Source organism: Mastomys coucha, unplaced genomic scaffold (assembly GCF_008632895.1).
Source record: "Mastomys coucha isolate ucsf_1 unplaced genomic scaffold, UCSF_Mcou_1 pScaffold5, whole genome shotgun sequence".
Taxonomy (NCBI): Eukaryota; Metazoa; Chordata; class Mammalia; order Rodentia; family Muridae; genus Mastomys; species Mastomys coucha.
The window spans coordinates 116,335,613-116,355,450 of record NW_022196911.1 but is presented as its reverse complement, the minus strand read 5'-3'; the positions used below and the strand labels follow the sequence as shown (position 1 = coordinate 116,355,450).

The 19,838-nt window shown below is 47.4% G+C and overlaps 1 protein-coding gene across 1 annotated transcript in view; it reads right to left on the bottom strand.

The window, feature by feature from the left end:
* Positions 1–19,838, bottom strand: part of Rptor (regulatory associated protein of MTOR complex 1) — a 301,156-nt gene that overhangs the window by 130,809 nt on the left and 150,509 nt on the right. Inside the window, exon 7 of the mRNA XM_031352079.1 lies at positions 1,381–1,440. Coding sequence (XP_031207939.1) covers positions 1,381–1,440 — 60 coding nt within the window. The remainder of the gene's footprint in view (positions 1–1,380; positions 1,441–19,838) is intronic.

Genomic DNA, 19,838 nt, shown 5'->3' with positions numbered 1-19,838 from the left:
AAGACATAGCCCTGCTTGGCAGAGGGATTACTGAGCCTTCCACGTGCCCTGCCACCACCCACTGATGAGTCGCTACTTTTCGATGTTATCCGCCCTGTTTGTGAATGAAAGAACCCTGAAGCTTTTAGACAGTGATTCAAAATCCTAGAGGAAACACTAGTCTCAAATGGTATATAATGTCCTCGTTACATTCTGATGACTCTTTAGAGTGAGCTATTGATGTATTTTGCATGCTATATTTTTTAATAAATATATAGCAAGTTTCTGTAATGTGTACACACTCAGATACATACATACACATGCACACACGGAAAGTCATAATCCTGTGATGCTGTTGTCCCTTCGCCCATTTTAAGCCCCTCCTTGCTATACAGCTGAAACTAGAGTCATTTTTCTTCTTTTATTGGGCAATGCTGGGGAATCAAATCCAGGGCTTTATAGACATTAAGTGTGCCCCAATCCATACCCTCAATTCTAGGGTCTTATGCTTCTTTATGCATTTATATTCAGAGTTTGCAACAGTGGAAAATAAGTCATAGTGTGTATTTTTCACTTACACTGGTGTGGGTGCCACAAGTGCGTGTGCAGCTCTGCACTCTTCCTGCAGGCTGCATTGAGAGCATGCAGCATAAGGAGGCCTGGCAGCACTGCTCCTGGCACAGGACCTTGAGTTGGTTCCTAACACACAGGGAAGGCACTTTTCTAGGGAGATCCATGGGATAGATTTGCTTTTCTCATCTACTTTAATAAATTCAGGCCTTGGACATTTTCACATGTTCCTTGTGTATCACAACTTGGAAAGCAACTATCTGGCAAGTAACTTGGGAGATAGAGGATCTCCCGCCCCCTCACCACCGAGTTTTCCACTTCTGATACAAGCCAGGGTGGAGTCAAATACAGGCCAAGTTTAGTCATGAGATGCTATTTCAGAGGCAGAGAAATCAGAACAGGAGAGAGACAGACTTCTCCGTGACCTTAGCAGGCCTCCAGCAAGAGGGAACAGAGGTTCTGACACTGTGTACACCCTGGTTCTGCTTTTAGAATGGGTTTGCCCCAGACAGTAACATGGCTGGAGGAAAAAGGCTACAAACACGGAGGGCCTAAGTTAAAGAAGATGCAGTCAGAGACTCAGATGGGCCCAGTGGGCAGCGGTGCTCTGCCTCAGCTCAGTCTGCCGCGTTTTAAACATTCAAAGGAACTGAGCTTCTTACCATTTCTCTTCTACCACTGCCCCATGTCCACTCCTCTAACAGTGAGTGCTTGTGTAAGCATCATAAACAGAGCCTCTATCAGAGGACACAAGGACAGACCCACATGAAAGGGAGAGCTCCACGCCCACGTGAGGAAGAGGGAGACACTCAGATCCAGGAGCTTACTTACTTTTCTATCAGATCCAGTGTGACTCCAGGCACCAGACTAACACACTTCTGCATGCAAAACCTGCAGAGACAGGAGAGACCATGAGAGACGTTAGAGACCGTGAGAGAGAGGCATGGACGGAGCACTAGACATGGACTATCAGCAGTAAAACACAGACTGAGAGCGGGGACTGGGCCTGCAGACAAATCATTGCTTCCCTGGCCGTGCTGCATTAGGGGAGGAGGAAGGGGCTATGAGAAGTCAATGGAGACTTGTCCCTGAGAGAGACTCGAAGAAATACTCTCGCTAGGAACTGCTGTAGTGAGCAGGGCTCCCCACTCTGCCTCTCTTCCTATGGGATGAGGAACTGTGGGAGGGAAGACCGGGGCTGTGGGTAATGACTGGAATGGAGATAAATAAAATAATGAAAAACAAGTGAGGAAGAAGGACTGGAGCTGCGGAGTGGATGCTTGCCTTTAATTCAAGAAGGCACAGATTCGATTACACCATTTTAATTATCACAAGTCAAAGGAGCCAGGGCTGAAAGACTTCTCATCTGTGAACAGATCCCAGCTCAAAAGCCAGGACAGAAATGTCAGGGCTTTATCTAATTTGTGTGTGCTGACAGAAGGCAGGAAGCCATCTTTTTTTCTCCTGTTAGAGCCACTGGCACACTGCAGAACGGGATCAATGGCAGCACTGAGGGAAAAGCAGCTAGAGGTTTTTAGTGGGAAAAATATAAAATGCTTGAACTGTCTGTGTTCAAAATTAAGAGCAGTAGCCTCCTTCAAAAGCTGCAGCAGGAACACAGCACACGAGACAGCTCCCAACCTAAGATGACTCCATTTACAGTTTCTGAGGCATTCTGCAGAGATTTGCTTACAACTGTCAATGGTCCACACATTTGTGATACTGGCAACGGTGAGTGGCAGCTCTTAGCCAGCCCACCGTTGCCAGTAAAACTAATGGTGCTCTCTCTACCTGTCTCTCTCAGCCAGGGGCTAAGCTAAGACAGTCTGGAGCTTGTGTGTTTTCCAGCTCAGATGGCTGCCCCTGACAATTGGTTCCCCAGGACATTTTAAAATTGTATGTCCATAGAGACACTGTGTCCAGTACAACATCAGGACACAACCAGGAGAAAAGAGTAGAAACCATTGAGCGGGTAGGCTTGGAGGACAGAGGCAGCAGTGCAATGGGGCAGGAAAGGAAAACGCACAGAACAGGAAGACACCAAGACAGTATGTAAATAGTATGTAGATGGATAAGTGGCTCCAACTGCCCAGCCATGTTCTCTGTCTCAGGAAAGAAGGCTCAGCTCAGGCAGTGGGAAAGTTAGCTACGGAGTGGGCTGCAGCTGCTGTGCTGTGTTCACAGAGCAAAGCAAACAAAGCTGAGGGTCACATTTCTTTGATAGTGGGGCAGCCCCTTTACAGCATTAAGGAGCTGGAATGGGTGAATCTGGTTAAATGGGTGGCTAGGCTCTCAGCTAGACCCTCCTGCTGGCCTTTGGAGAGCTCTGCTCAGTCCCCTCCAGGCATACATATTCTTGGAATCAGCAGATACACACAGCTCCAAAGGTGCGTTTGCCCAAATCAAGCTCTCCTGCTGGATGAGCATGAGCAACAGGAGACACATTTTGGGTCTGAATTTAATGTGAGCCACAGTCCTCATTATTTTGTCTTCTCATCCATAATGGATTTATTGACTGGGATGTCTAAAGTCCAGTAATGACAGAATCATTTGTAATAGACTAATTCTCTTGCCAATAGCAATAATAAACCCCAGACAAAATATTAAAAATGACCACTTGGTAATGCCAAAAAGCAAACAGAAGAGAAACTGGAAGGCCTACAACCTGTTGGGCTGCACATTCATACAACATATGGGGACTGTAGCTGAAATCTCCCTGGGGTGGGGATCAGAGATCAGCACTGAAGCTTGCCAGGAAATTGTAAGAAATAACCTTAGACTGCAGAGAGCCAAACCTTCCTCTCATGCTGGCTGACTCACCAGCTACAGGCAGGATGTGACTCTGAGGATCCCTGTGGCAACATGAGGTTGAAACTATTAATTGGAGAGTGCAGTGTTTCTTGCACCAAGAAAGCAGAGCAGGGCCCCATAAGGCCCAGGGCTCTCAGTTGACTCCAGACGGATGCTGCCTTAGTCACACAAACCCTATTCCAGGATCAAGAGTGACTCTGGAGCAAGGAACAAAGCCAATGAGGTCAAGTCCTACAACCAAGCTTCTGCTGAGCTTACCCACCCCAAGTGAGCTGCCTCTGCAGTGCTTTGCACTGGCTCTTCCAGAACCAGTAGCCAGAAGCCAGAGGAAATACCAAAACAGACTCTGGAAGTGAGAGACACTTTACGGTTATAAAAAACTAATTTGCCTACTGACTGTGAGATTAGCATTTTATAATAGTGAAAAGGCACAGTTCTCATAGACATGGAATTAAAATACAGCCATCGGGCAACTTTAAGGAGGCTATGGGTCGCTAGAAGCATGCTTAAGTCAGCACTGAACCCACAAAGTTCCTTCACCTACAGCATCAGTTCTCCAGAAATAATAGCTGCCTCACCTGGCACATTTTTTTCCTTCTATATGGCGGCATGAGGGTGTTTCCAGACAATGAAGGCAAAGGACTAGGCAGACACTGAAGAAATGAAATAACTCAGTGCTAGGCACAATGGCCTAGGAGTCGGAGGCAGGCAGATCTCTGTGAGTTACAGGCCAGCCCAGTTTGCACACCAAATTCCAGGACAGCCAGGGCTACACAGAAACACTGCCTTAAAAATAAACAAACAAAAAACTAAAAACAAAGACTCAAATAACCCATTACAACTGGCCAGGTACAGTGGCTCAGGCTTTGAAACCAGAGCCTTGGGAAGCCCAGACCGAAGGATCATTTCAAATTCAAGGCCTATATGGGTTACAGAGTGAAAGCCTGTAGAAAATATTAAACATTAAACAAAATAAACACAGAGTAAAAGCCTATGGAAAATATTAAATAAAACGAAATAACCAAATGGCTGAAAGCTGCTCCCTGTTCTCTGTGTGCTGGGTGTCACTTTGTCTCATGTGAGGGTTTATTTCTTAGCATGAAATAAGAGGTACATCTATTCTATCGATGGAGGGCACCTATAAGAGAGAGGGACACAGAGTGAAGCTTCTGCCTGCCATCTGGGAGGCTGAGGCAGGGAGATTGTAAGCCAATACTTCAAAGCCAGCCTAGGCAGCATAGCAAGGCCAGTTTCAACAACAACTAAATCATACAAAGTCAAAACAAACAAACAAACAATAACAACAAGAAAACAAACAGGAAGCTTTCAGAACCACCACTTTCAAAGAAGTAAGCAGGTTAATAAGCAGGAGGTGAAAGGCTGGAGAATCTTAGAATTTAAAATGAGGGCATTTAATAGAAATGTATGTATTAATGTGTAAGAGGGCAAGGAAAACCTCTGCCACAAGCCAAAAAGGTGGAGTAGCCAGTTCCAGGAACTCAGAGCCTCAGGGCTCTGGTTCCCGATACCTGCCCCTCCTGAATGATCCACAATGAGGGTGGAACTAAGAAGGTCTACTGGTTTATGAGACTCTCCACCCTGCCGACTGATAGATGAAGATTACATTCCTAGAATGAATACGTTTCCCTCCCTAACAGAATACCTTGGGTTGGGTCCCTCTGAAATTTTCCACTGTTTTTATGTTCTGTTTCCTTGGTAACTCTCTCTCAGCCCCCAGCTTCCCTTAAATACCCTACACGTCTTGTGTTCCGGGTGGAACTCCTCTGACTGGCAAGGTCATGAGATCGACCCCGTCCCAGTATCCCCAATAAACCTCATGTGATTGCAGCAAGTTCAGTCTCTCGTGAGTCATTGGGTGGTCGCGTCATCCCGAGACTTGAGTAAGGATTTCCCCTTACTGGGGGTCTTTCAGAGGCAGGAGGGTCATGGAAGTGGATGTTTAACTTACTGAAGAAAAGTAACTCAGAACCAGCATTTTATACCCATCTAAACTGCCTCGTAAATGTGAAGGCAGAAGTGTTCTAGGGCAGGCATATAGAGCTTCAGATGGCTGGCCATCAAGAAACATAGGGAACACAGCTGTGGATGACTCTGGAGTCAGAGGGCAAAGGTGAAAGGGATAGAGAAATGCTCTGATGAGGAAGCTCTGTGAGATGTGTTGTCTTCAAAAGAAAAACAAATGCAAACCAAAGGGAGGCGATGTCTACTGAAGCCCAAACTGAGATGGCAGATGATGCAGCAGGCTGGCACAGGGGCCATCTACTTTGAACCAAGCAGCTACACAAACCAGGCTGAGCATTGAAGAGTGGACCCCTGCTCAGCAGCCAGGACCTGAGCTGTTTACCCAGCCTTTTAGGAACTAGCAGGAGGAGACACCACTTCCCACAGCAGGCCAGCTGCAGCCTGCCGCCAACAATCAGGTTCCAGCCTGCTTTAATCCTTACAGCAGAGGTGACCTGAGGCTAACCAATCCCTTTTCTATTTCCTGTCTCACAAGGAACTCTGACTCATTTTTGTTTTTTTGTTTCTGCTCTCTGCAGCTCTCCTCTACCCATAAAACCCTTTCTTCTGTTCCACTCACAGAAAAGCAGCTATAAAACGGGGCAAAATGGAAAGGCAGGGAAGTCTGGGGGACATGAGCAGGGGAAGGAGCCCTCACTCTAGGTCCAGATGAAAACCTGGCATTTGCTAGGAATCTCACTAGAAACCCCACTTATGAGGAAAGGACATGAGCTAAGCACCTTGTGCAGCCCCAGTGGCTCCCGATTTCACCCTGTCCTTATAATTCCATCCAAGGCATTACCAGAGCAGCCGCACATATCAAATAATAGAGAAAAGACACAAAAGGTTCTTTAGCAACCTCAGAGATGGAGCTGGTGTGTGTGGCTAAGCTAAGACGTTAGTCGTCTGCACCTACTAGAAGAGCCTGGCCGAACTTGGGCTCAAAGCCGTACTCTTGGGTATGGTCTTTCTCCAAACACTCAGACTTAAGATCACATTAAAATGTCTTTAGTATAACTTCCAGTTCTACATCATTGTTCTAGCTAGCTGGTCCTGAAATTCTTCTCAGCATCAAAACCACAAATCTCAGATTGACCCAAGTCCCTAAAAGTCATGGGGAAGGCTGCAGAGGATGGCAAAGCAGAGCTGTGTCTCTGGACCCTCACAATGAGTGCCCAACTACAGACTCAAAAATAAAGCCTGGCTGGAGAGATGGCTAAAAGAACATGCTTCTCTTCCAGAGGCCAAGGGTTTAACTCTCAGCACCCAAATGTCAGCTCACAACCATCTGTAACTGCAAGTCCCAGAGATCCAGGGACACTAGGCATACAAGTGGTACACTAGACATATTTGTAAGCAAAACACCAATACATAGTAAATAAACATATGAACACATGCCAGTCAGCTGAATAGAGTGGAGGCTAGGCTGACAGCTCGATACCAGTCTAGATCACATAGTGAGCGCTAGGCCAATGTGGGTGCAGAGTAAGACCCTGTCACCAAGGAACCACCATGTAAGATCTTTAAACTGTCCTTGATGCTGACGAACTTTTGGCATCACTTTTGACTGTAAAGAATGGCTTCCCATTGGCAGTGTGTAGGCCTAAAGCCAGGATTAGACACATGAATGGAAGGAACTTGCTATCTCAGGTGCTCTCTCTGCTGCACAATCAAGTGAGCTAGAAGACACAGATGAAGACACAGATGAGCCACTCCTCTGACAGAAGACCATTTAGTGTGGACCTGCACAGGCCTTTCTGTCCTGGCTGGGCCAGAGCCCCCAGCCAGAGGCTGGGAAGGAGCAAGCAAGCAACAGGGGTGCAACTTCCAAGATACCATATTGTCTATCATAGGCTTTCTCACTACTGTCTCAAATGGCTGAAATCTGTCCTCCCCCACCCCCCAAAAAAAATAGAAAAAGAAAAAAAAAGATAGTCAATTCAGGCAGCTGATAGGAGGAAAATCTTTCAGGGCAATTGTATACATAGGGAGGGTACAAACTATCAAACCCCTTGCCTCCCTGCCACTTTTCCTCTGGGGCTATCAACAGCTACCATCTTGGAAGAAACCAACCCTCCTTCCTACCAAAGCCTTCTTCTGTGGAGGAAACTTTGAATACGTCTCGCCTCACGGCACACTCCACATGACAGGATCCGACATGGCAGGGCAGAACTGCCCCGACTGAGTCTGTGACTGCTTGAGGTTCCTCACTCCTCCATCCGACTGACACCTAGTAAGCAAGTCACAAGGGGCATGTGTACACTGTGCATGGACACAGACTAGGAATAGTGCCAGACTACAGTAGGAAAGCCACAGTCCAGAAGTCTGCGGAACTCTGCCCGCCCCTCACAGCATCTCAGTTAGGGTAATGCTTCTTGACTGCACGCTGATGGGACACAGCATAAAGTCCAGATCCCATAAACACACTTGGTATTTATAGAGACACGTGTGCCATCATCTACCTCTGTCTAGGAAGGAGGGTGGCTTTATGGTAAAAGTTTTAGATAGACCCTAAAACTTGTTAAAAAAAATTAAAAAAAAGAAGATTCTTTTAAATCTCAAAGAATCAAGTACTTAGAACATAATCTGCTGTGATCAGTCCATCACTTTCCTTTTGCCATCTGATCTGCTCTTCTCAGTTAAGATGTCTCAAACAAAGTTCTTCTAGGACTGTCATAAGCAGGAGGTTGGAGATCACATGGACAAGCCAGACAGAAGGGCACCAAGCAGCCCATGTTCCCACCACTCACCACTCAGTGGCAGCCAAGAGAAGCCTGGGCCAGAGTGAGACTGGCCTTGGGTCTGCTGAGCATGAACGTGAGGGCTCCTCACACAGGGGCTGAGCCTGGGCCAGAGTGAGACTGGCCTTGGGTCTGCTGAGCATGAGCGTGAGGGCTCCTCACACAGGGGCTGAGCCTGGGTCAGAGTGAGACTGGCCTTGGGTCTGCTGAGCATGAGCGTGAGGGCTCCTCACACAGGGGCTGAGATGATGTCAGTCTGAAACTGTTGCACGAGTAGTGGTCCAGAGCCAAGGCCTGACTCTCATCCATAGTACAGTGAGAAAAGAAACTGGCTGGGAGGAATTGCAAGCAGGCTGGGGACCATGCACTGGGGTAGGAGATGCAGACAGATGCTCTCCCTTCCTTTGCCAATGTAATGGGCTGTGTCTACAAGGAAAGTCCTGAGTGCTGAGGCTGGGGCAGTCATGTGGGCTGTCCCAGTCCTCCTCCGCTCATAGTTAATCCACGTTTTCATCTGGGGATAGACTTCACACGAGTCTCCTAGAAAACAAGTGTTTTTCTCATCTGTTCTGAGTTCCCGGGGTGGGGGGGCGGGGAGAGGAAGAGGAGAGACAGAGACAGAAAGACAGAGACAGAGAGACAGAGGGGCAGAGAGAGAGAGAGACAGAGAGAGCATCAAGCTAGGCGGAGTGATACAGGCTGGTAATCCCAGAACTTGGGATGCTGACGCAGGAGGATCCAGAAGTGTAGAACAACAAGTAGGATGATGCTGAGGTCCTAGCTCACGCAAGCAAATAAACCATCTATAAGCAGGGCCCTTCCTGAAAGAGTTCAATATGATTTAAACCTAGCAAGGGGAAGATGATCATTGTTAGAGCAGAGGCAAAAGGTGGGACCCAAGATGTATGGCCAAAGACAAAGAAGTGTTCTTACTTGCCAATTAAAAGTTAATTAATGTAAACATTTCTCAATTAAAAATGAACTATAAAACAAGAGGGAAACATCCCTGTCTCTGCCTGCTAGCTCCTTCTCCAGCTCAGGGCAACCAAAGATGTCAGGTCTCAGTCCTGCACCCGAGTCTTCTATCTCGAAGGCGAAGGCACCCTTCCTACGTCTTCCAGTCTCAAGGTGTCTATGCCTAGGTCTTCTCCATGAAGGTGCATCCTAGTGTCCTCCACAATGGCTCTGAGGCCTTTAGGTCGGGAGTACAGAAGCTGCACTGCCCACCTGCCATCTGGGGCTGGCAGTTCACATTTGTCATTGTTACTCCAGCAGAGAATGTCAATGTTCAGAGGGTCTACACAACCCAGCAAACAGCTAAGTGAGGGGCCCAGGTAAGAACCCGTCTCTGACTTCATACACATTCCTTTCCTGCCCATTCCAGAACACATCTGAACATTAACATCATCTTCTGAATGCAGCATTCATCACCCAACAGTTGGCAGGTACCGGACATTCTGGCTGCTTTACAGCCGTAAACACACTGCCATAACAGAAGCAGGCGGACATGATGAGAGTTATGTCTAGGTTTAGGATTCTATAGGAAAAGTCCAGCCAGAGGCAAGGGAAACTTTTATCAGACAGCAAGTGTCCTAAGGCAAGCAAAAGCTGCAACCATGGCTAGGTAGGCAGTGGACATAGGTCTGAGCTCTTCGTGAGCTGTTATGTTCACTTTTATCATCATCAGCAGAAATACTGGCCAGTCTTGGGATGGGAGGTGAGGAAGTGCTGTGACAAGCAGCCAATTCCTGATGTTCTTGAAGCAGGCAAGGTCAGACTAGTTTGCAATGAAACTTAAGTGCAGACTCTGTTGTGCAACATGTGTAGTACATATTTGATCTCCTCCACCTCCAGCAGGGGATGGGGAGGCTGCCAAGGTTTTCTCCGCTGCACTCCTGGGCTGTGGCTTCAGTATCAGGTGTATTCCTCCACTAAGGGCCTGAGGCTTCAGGAAGCAGGTGAGCACACTGGTAGAGAAGGACAGACTTTTCTCACGATGATTTATACACTGTAGCCCACAAAGCTCTCAGATCACGCACAGCCTACCCAGCCTGCTTATTGCAAGCCTGCAGTGGGACAGTTTCCCCTTGAAGGCAAGGCTGGGGTGTGCTGAAAGTGACACATCTGTACGTGTGATAGGTACTTCGCAGCTTCAGAACAGCAGAGGTCAAGAGCTCCACTCTCTGACACGCTAGTCTCATTCTGGAAACACATGTGAGAGTGTCTAGAACAAGGAGAGGCGCTATGCTCTGAGAAGCAGCACAAGGGCCTTGTCCCACAGAAACACTGATATTAAACCTGAAAATAAAGTACCAGGTGATAATAACGTCTTTAGCCTGAAAACACAATTCAAAACACGTATGGATTCTGCTTACTTGAATTATGTAGTGTGTGGGCAGGAAAAAGACAGACACCATGAAATAAAAGCATAGACTGAGCTCATTCCTTTCAGGTTTTCCTCCCCATTGCTCAATATCAGAACACTGTGCAGTAAGAGAAGGAAAAGGAAGGCTCCTCGGAGCCTATCTGAGGGTGTGTGTACGCTTGTGCTTTCAGGTGCCTGTGGCCCACTGTAGCTGCAGAGTGAAGCTGCCTGTGCTGCTGCACTCTCTCTCACACAGCCCCATGGTTGCTGCTGGCACTGCCTTCTTTCTCACACAGCCCCATGGTTGCTGCTGGCACTCAGGTGCACATGCTCAGCGGGAAGAGAGCACCTTCTCTGTGAGCCGCAGCAGCCTTATGGAATCTGAGAAGATATAAACAAGGGACCTTAAGGCGAAACAGAGGCCAAGAAAACAGGTGATGAGGAATAAGCCTGCGGGAGCCAAGGAACCTCTGAATGAACGTGTAAGGATCTGACAGAGTCTGAGTGAATGTGTACTTTAGGTATGAGCATGTGTCAAGGCCCGCGGTGAGCCTATAAGTCAGGCTGCAACACTGGGCAGGTTAAGCACCTGGTCCCCAGTCAATCACACAGTCATGCATCCTGAGTTATGGCTGCCTTGACTGGTCCTGGTTATTAGCGAAGGTGCATGTGAAGCCAGGTGGGAAGTTCCTTGTAAATTACAGTGTATTGCACTATTAATACGTACAGACTGACACAGACCTCACAGCCTCCATTTCACAGTACTTCCCTGGCAGCTGCACTGCCTCTATTGCTGGGAAGAGAGCACCATCCTTACAGGGGTACAGAGAAACTGACTCACCCAAGGGGAAGAATGGACCAGAGACCATTCAGACCCTCAGAGCCTCTGCTTCCTCAGAGAGCCAGACCAACATGGGCTCTTTCTACTAGCCCACCATCAGTGTTCTCTTCATGGAGGAGGTGGACAAGCAAGGAAATGTATACAGCAAGACAGCACCATGCAGGGGAAGGCCTACTGCCACCCTGGCCACCAAGAGCAGCCTGAGGGGACTCAGGGCAGAATTGATGGCCTGAGGAGAGCTTTGCTGCACAATGGAATTCTGAAGGCACAAGTACCACACAGCAGAACCCAGCTGGCGGAGGCCACAGCACTGAGTGCTCAGTTCCATCTCTGGCCAGGAGTAGTTAGCGGTCTGATCAGTCCTCAGTGTAGAGACGCCCCTGGCTTACCTTGGAGAAAAGCATAGGCATAAATCAAAATAAAGGGAGGTGCTTTCCAACACACTTCCAGGCTGACAATAGGCATGGGAGTAAGAAAGCAAAAGAAAAAGTGACCCGTAAAAGGAAGAGGCGATTTAAAGACTATATGTGCACTCACAGAATATACTGCTCCATACTAGCACACATATTAAAGCCTAGTGCTGGAGATGCATAATTCAGCCCTGACTGTAGCACCTCTTACCTGAAGTACCTCCAGCAGTCCCCTGGGGGGCGCTGGTGACAAACTGTGGTGAAGCTGCAACAACAGGAGCCAAGAATAGGGCCCAGCTTCAGTCAGGTAACCTCATCATTATACAGATCAAATGCCACAGTCTGACAGTAGAGATCTGTGACAGATCCTCTGTGCCTGGTCACACTATGCTGGAGGGCTCTGCTCACTAGGAATGGCACATTACCAAGCACAAAGATGAAATTAGTTAAGGCAGAGTGGTGGTGATAACTAGCCTTGCAAGTCCAGAGCCTGGGTTTAAATTCCAGCTTTTCCATTGTCCAATTGGAGGATGCAGTGGCTGACTTCTCATATCCATCTGTTTTAACTCATCAAATGAAGATAGCAGACATTTAAAACCAGAATTATACAGATTAAACCAAACAAAGGGCCTTAATTTGGTATGTAAGGAAAACCTAACACAATTAGTTTCTCTCCTGTACTCACTCCTCATCAGTGAAGAGATGGCTAGAGGGCACTACGGGTGTATGAAATGAGATGCTGAGTCTTTGGCAGACATTCTGGCCTGGGAGCAAAGAAGCAGGTAGAGGAAGTGACGCTGAAAGGACCCAAGTGGGAGCTGTCCACCACCATGGGAGGAGAGCCAGGCACCCATGGAAGGACCAGGACAGGAAGGGTGGTTCCAGAGCCAAACAGCATCACAAGACCTCCAGAAGCACCTGGTCTTTGATGTGTGTGGGAAGGGCAGGACTGAAGGCAAGGGCTTCTCTTTACTCAGGAATCAGCAGCAGGGCTGGTGATGTGGCTTAGCTACAGAGTGTACTTCTACCATGCATGAAGCTCAGGGTTCAAAAAAACCAGACACACACACTCATAGACACTCACAGACACTCATACACACAGATACATTTGGACACACGTGGACACACAGACACATACATGCAAACACACGGACACAGACACACATGGACATATACAGATATATACATAAAAACAATCAATGATAGGTACCAACTCTGGCTCAGGGTTGGGATCTAGGGACCTACTCTTGGGCAGGCTCCTTAAGGTCCTGTACCCAAAAGTATTGTGAGGAAAATGCTAGAGAGTCTGGAGCAAGCATCTTATCTCTACTCTGGCACTCTGACAGTTCTTATGCCAAATGACCAGGGAGAGTCTCCAACAGCCTCATGTGAAAGCAGCTCCTCACAAGGCACTCACAATGTGTGGTCCGCACCACACACCCATCCCTGCTACCTTATGCCAGAGAGACATCTTTTAATTTACACCTCATTGATTTGTCCGATTTTCTTTCTCATGTCCTAGCTTATTTATTTCAGGAGAGTGCATATGGCTGAGGGTAACATGCTCCTAATGGGAGTACTTTCCTGCTCTGAACTGTGTGTGATGCCCAAGCAGTCCTTGGCCCTCACTCCTGTGAAGCAGGGGCTAAGATGCTTTCTGCCTCTTACAACTTGCCCAGCAACGAGTCTCCTTTGAGCCTGAGGTGGACAGAGGCCCCCCTTCTCAGCTGCTTTGAGCCAACAGCACAGCAGCATGGCTTTTTAAAGAGCTAATGTAAAGTGTTGGCCGCTTCATCTCCTCCATGCTGGTGCTCATGCACTGGCAGAGCCTGCTGCACCGGCCATGGGTCACACCCCATGCTTCCCACTTAGCCTTTAACCTCCTGGATGGGTGTCATGGTCTGAATATACACACTCCCCTGCACTGCTCAGTAGAAGCTAAGATCCGGGAGGAGGCCCTAAGAATGGGCATTTAGAGCAGCTCTGTCCAAGGGGACTGCAGTAATCCAGCTAGGGCTTTCCCTTACCTCACCCTGCTTCCCACCACCCTGTGAGGAGGACACTGCTCATCCTCTCTAGACTACATCTCTAGCTTTCATCACTCTCAACTGCACAGCACATCTGCTGGCACCTGGACCTTGGGCTTCCTGCCTCCAGACTGATAGCAATACATTTCTATTATTGATAAATCAGCTTCCCTTGCGTGTAGGGATGGCAAGTGAATATACAGGGGCATACGTGTAATATAATTTAGTCATGCTCGGGGACTGCACCCTGTTTCTTGTTTCTTGGGGACCATCTCTGCCCTCGGACACTCAAAGGTCCTGCTGCACTAAGTTGTAAGCTTGACTTCAGGCCCACGGCCAGGATAGGAGCATCTACCCTCTTCCACCTGCTCCTTCCAGGACAACCTCATCCATCACAGGAGTCCCCAACAGAGAAGACACTCTGCTCTACTCCCTTCTTATTACCACAGAACTGATGGAAGCATGTCCCTCTCCACTGAATCCCTAATTCCAGCAGACACTCACTTGGACTCTTAAATCCTTATCCTCTGCATACTATGCAGGCTACCTGCAACACAGGTACATCACCAACATCACCAACATCACCAACAATGGAGCCAAAGGCTAAAAAAGCAAGAGCTAGTGTGCCTGTGGCACTAGCCACATGGAGCACGGCAGTGGCATTTGAAGCCTATGTAAGCCTGTTCTGGGTCATGAATAGGGCATCAGTAGTATGAACAGCCAGGAGTCAGGAAAGCAAAGGATAACTATGCACTGAATACATTCAGAATACATGAAAACAACGGGCGGTGCTGTGCGACCATCTGTACAGGTCCTCCTGTGTGACAGCACAGACCTGGCATGCTACAGATGTCATCTGAGAGGCACTTCAATGCAGTGTATGTGAAAGGGAATGAGGCAGCTTCTGCAGTCACCACCAGCAAAGTGCCACTGACCACTTACTGACACGAGTGTCCGTGACTGAACGCATAGCTGCAAACATCAAGGAACCTTAATGAAACATGGCAATATTGCTGATAACAGGTGTCGGCCTAGGCACACAAGTCCTATGTGCACATAAGTCAGACAGGCAGAAGCACATTATGGATGCACATTGGCAGATAAACAGCCCAGGAGCAACCGTTCCATAAACATGGGATCATTTAGCTGCTTTGTAGGCACAATTTCCAACAAGCACCAGAACTAATTTGAAACGAGGTGATGGTTTGTATCCTAATGCAGACAGTAAGTTGTTCTCCAGCCACAGTAAGTTGTCTGAGGCCAGACAGGAGGATGGGGGAGGAAGGGAGCTGCTCTCCTAGAGTCCCAGCACTGTCACAGTACAGTGAGAGCCCTACTGTGAGCTGAACTGCACACAACCTCAATCTCTTTTGTACATGCTCATGCAGAGAACGTGTTCTGGCCACATGCTGCCCTTCAGCCATACTCATAGGCAATCCCAGGTGCTGGGGCAGTCAGCACTGACAGGACTCCATATACACTAAACTGCCCACCGAGAGCGACCCCAATAATGTGTTCATTTTAGATTAACAAAGGAGAGGAGTGTGAGCCAAAAGAAAATTACCACAAGTCAGAAGCCAGAAATCAAAAGACAACAGTTCTGTAGATAGAAACATCCACTCACTGCGTATCTCTGTGAGGAAGTAGCATGCATTGCAAAGGACACGGGTGCCTAAAGCTGGGTCAGTGCAGTAAGGACGTAAGCAGTGGCCTGGAGGCTGCGACTGCTGCTTCCACTACTGTGCCCCACACTGGGCCTGGGGACAGCTCAGTAGACTCGGAAGACCCTGGGGCTTTAAAAATGCTGCCATTCTTTCTGTCTACTGTTTCACATATATGTGTGGCCAGAAAAACTGTGCAGTCTATGCCATGTCCTCTCCTGTGTGTATATACCAGCACACTCGTATTGACTCCCAGCTCTGGACACTGAAAGTCTCAAACCAGAGAGACTCTCCAGTGCCCCGTGATGTCTGTGATGTGTGTGCTGTGTCTTCACTCAGAGATATATACGCAGACATTTGCACGACTAGTACTGTACAATATCTATGTTTAATAAAAAAGTACTGGGCTGGTGAGATGGCTCAGTGGGTAAGAGCACCGACTGCTCTACAGAAGGTCCTGAGTTCAAATCCCAGCAACCACATGGTGACTCACAACCACCCGTAATGAGATCTGATACCCTCTTCTGGTGTGTCTGAAGACAGCTACAGTGTACTTAATAATAAATAAATCTTAAAAAAAAAAAAATAAAAAAGTACTGCACTATGAATCTAATGCTGCTGCTTATTTTTTCACTCAACATTCTGCATTTAAAAACACTTAAATCAACTTTAATGAGGTACAATTTGCATACGATAAAATAAACCAGCTTGAAACGAGTTTGCAGCAGGGCCGCTGTGCTTCTGTAGTCCCCACAGAGGACACTCTATTGCCCTTATTCCATCTGGAGACAATCTTGTGCACATGTGTTTGTATATGTGTGAGTGTGTGTGTCTGTGAGCATGAGTGTGTAAGTCTGAGAGCATGTGTGTTCCCGCCGGGCAAGCGCTTGCATGAGTGGATGTGTATGTGTGTGAGTGTATGTTTGTGGATGCGTGAGTGTGTGAGCATGAGTCCATGAGCATGTATGTGCACGTGCATATCTGAGGGTGCGTGTGTGCATGTGTGGCCCCATCAACACTGGGGCTACTTTACCTTTGCTTCCACTGGGCACTGGCTAGCTTTCCCGAGTTTAACATAACTTCACATCATCTTCAAAGCATGCAGTGGTGCAGCTGCTCTTGGTGTCTGTCAGCAGCAGCTGTTACCAATAACTTGCTGTAAGGGTGGAAGCCCCATTTCGTCTAGCTTCTAGTTCTCCCTTGCTCACAGAGTAAGAACAGTGTAAGTGAGGGTGCAAGGTTCTTTCTGTCTTTGATTTTTTTCTCCATATACAGCTTCTACCACCATTTCTTGAAAAACAGTCCTTCCCCACGAAACCATTTAGGCATCTTTGTCCAAGACCAATGGGCAGCGTGCACGTGGCATCACTGTAAAGATAGTAGCTTTATACTAAGTCTCCTAAACTGCCCTCGCTTCTATGTAAGTTTTAAAGCCAAGATTTTGACTAGGACGGCACTAAGTCTATATAGATCAAGTTGGAGAAAATTAACATTTAAGAATACTGAATTCTGGCTGGATATGGAAAAAACATATCTGCAATCCCAGCACTTGGGAGGCTGAGGCAGGAGCACTGCCAGTAACTTAAAGCCAGCCTACGCTACATGTTAACCTGTCTCACACAAAGGTGTACATACAGAGCTGGGTCTCTCCATCTTTAGAGTGCCATTTTCTGCCTCATCTTTAATCTCTATGATAATTATGTTTTGTGAGCTCAACTCTTACATGCATTTTATTAAATTTGTTATATTTATTCCCAAACACTTCTGAATGTTAATAGCTATAAGGTAGTGTTTAGAAAAAAAATAAAACAAAACAAATGTATTTCTGACTTCAACTGATTTGGCCGTATTTCTCTGAGGTTCTGGGGCCCTGCTGTAGTGGGTTGTCAGTCTCAGGAGCTGCCCTGTCTTCCCCAGACTCCCATATATATATATCTTTGGCTTCCTGTTTGGCAACATGAGTGCCTACTGTTTTTTTTTTCTTCCAGCTTTCCGCAATGTCTATCCTTCCCTTCCGGTATGGCCTGAATAGGGAGTGATGGTGCACCTCTCCTGTTTTGGGGTGCAGAGATAATGTTCTTCCTGCACAACCATCAAATCCAAAGCCAGCAGTGGTGTTTGCTTCTCTTCCTAGTATGCTGAAGAGGTCCAGCGTGGACCTGGGGTGGTCCAGCTGTGCCCAGTGCACATCTAGCAGCTGTGAGGACTGTCATATGGTCCTCCTTTACTCTGCCATGTCTTGCTGTCCTGAATAAGCCACCTGTGTGACGCACACTTCATCCTTCCTATGCTTCCTTGGGATTAATTTCCTAACACTATTGTGACAATCTGGCATCTCCCTCGATCTCCATTTCCTCACTAGAGGCCCGACCTTGTCAGGAACAAGGCTATACCCTGTTGCTTGTGTACTTTCAATGGATTCAGCCTGAACATTTACTACATCATACTGCAGGACATAACCCCAGCATGCAGGAGGCCAAGGCAAGACTGCAAGCCCCTGAGGTACGGTAATGCTCTGTCTCAACGTTAACGACAATAATAAGCTAAACAAAAACCAATCAAAGAAAGTATTTCTTCTTTAATCCCCAACCTTTTCATTCTGGGTAATTTTTATACATTAATTTTTTTAAACTAGGGTTTCAAGCATGGGATGAAAAAGTTACCACAGGGTATGTCTCTCCCAGCATTCCTTTAAACCCTGCCTTTTCATTATTGCATTCCATCTACTACGTGTGGTCAGGATCACAAGACAAAAGGAAGATCCTCTGGGCTTTGGTTCCTTTGCAGTATAGACACAGTTTATTTGATAAATGGCCCACAATGCTCAAAAATAATGTGTATTCTTTGTTGCATAGATGGCGGTGTGTGTAGCGATGGACCTGGGTAATTAACCTATTATTAACCTCCCTCCCCCTTTGGCTGGAACATTCTCTCAGGAGCATTCTGACCCTGCTCCTGACTCAGCTCCCCCTGCCTGTATGACTATAGGTCTCACTTCTCAGCTTACTATTGTATCAGGTCATACTGTCAAGGCTGTTGTCCTCCCCTGCCTTCTTGCTCCTTTTCCACAGTAAAGTACTGTGTTTTGCCCACTCAGTGCCACCCTGGGCTCTGTGTGGCCTCTGGCTTTGGCCACTGTCTTGCAGCTCATGAGGGCTGCACCTTTGCCATCCACCCACTCTTGCTGCAGCCCACTCTGATGCCTGAGTGCATGTCCTAGGCTATTCCTTGTCCTTCCTGCCTTCTGTATTCTCAGCTTCGTACCCCAAAGCTGGACGTCTCTAGCATGGTGAGGCATCTGCTCTCCTTGGGAGAGGTCTTCACACACCTCTGTCTTCTTGCCTCTTCCTTTTCTCTACAATGCTAATTCATCTTCCCACTCTCCTAGGTCTGTTTTCCGAGTAACTTCACCCAGAATGCTGCTTTCCCTATCAACCAACCTTGCTCTGTGCCACACAGAAAAGCAGTTGAATCAACCAGGGAGAGGAGGGATGGCTGCAGTCAGTCAGAAAGCCTTAGCCTGCCCTAGCCCGTCTCCACTGCCCTTGCCTCTATTCCATACTTGCCACCTCCAAGGTGTCTGTCTGCAGCTTCTTGTGGTGTGGCTCTCTCTAAACTGAATTCAAACTCACTGGGGGTGGGGGTTACGACCAAAAGCAGACTTTCCAGAGCACTTTGTTCTCTAAGAGTGGTGTGATTTTCACCTTAACTGAATGAAAATGGAGACTGGGATGCAAAGGGTGTCATGGAAAGCTGGGCAGTGGTGGTGCACGCCTTTAATCCCAGCACTTGGGAGGCAGAGGCAGGTGGATTTCTAAGTTTGAGGTCAGCCTGGTCTACAGAGTGAGTTCCAGGACAGCCAGGGCTGTCTCAAAAAACCAAAAAAAAAAAAAAAAAACCAACTCAAAACCCAAAACCAAAAAACAAAAACAAACAAATAACAACAACAACAACAAGAACAAGAACAAAAAACAAAAGGGTGTCACGGAGCTGTGGAGGAACGTCCTCTGAATAGGTACATGGGAAATCCCTCTCTTAGAATCTTAACAAGAACAGGACAGTGGTGGTTTAATGTCTTCACTCTCAGCACTCTGAGACGCAGGCTGGTCCCCGTGAATTGGAGGTCATCCTGGTCCTGAAGTTCAGGACAGCCAGGACTATACAGAGAAATCTTGTCTCATAAAACAAACAAACAAAAATAATCTAACCGGGCAGTGGTGGCTCACGCCTTTAACCCCAGCACTCGCGAGGCAGAGGCAGGCAGATTCCTGAGTTCGAGGCCAGCCTGGCCTACAGTGAGTTCCAGGACAACCAGAACTACACAGAGAAACCCTGTCTTAAAAAAAACAACAACAAAAAAAAACCCCACAAAACAAACAAACCATATATATATATATATATATATATATAT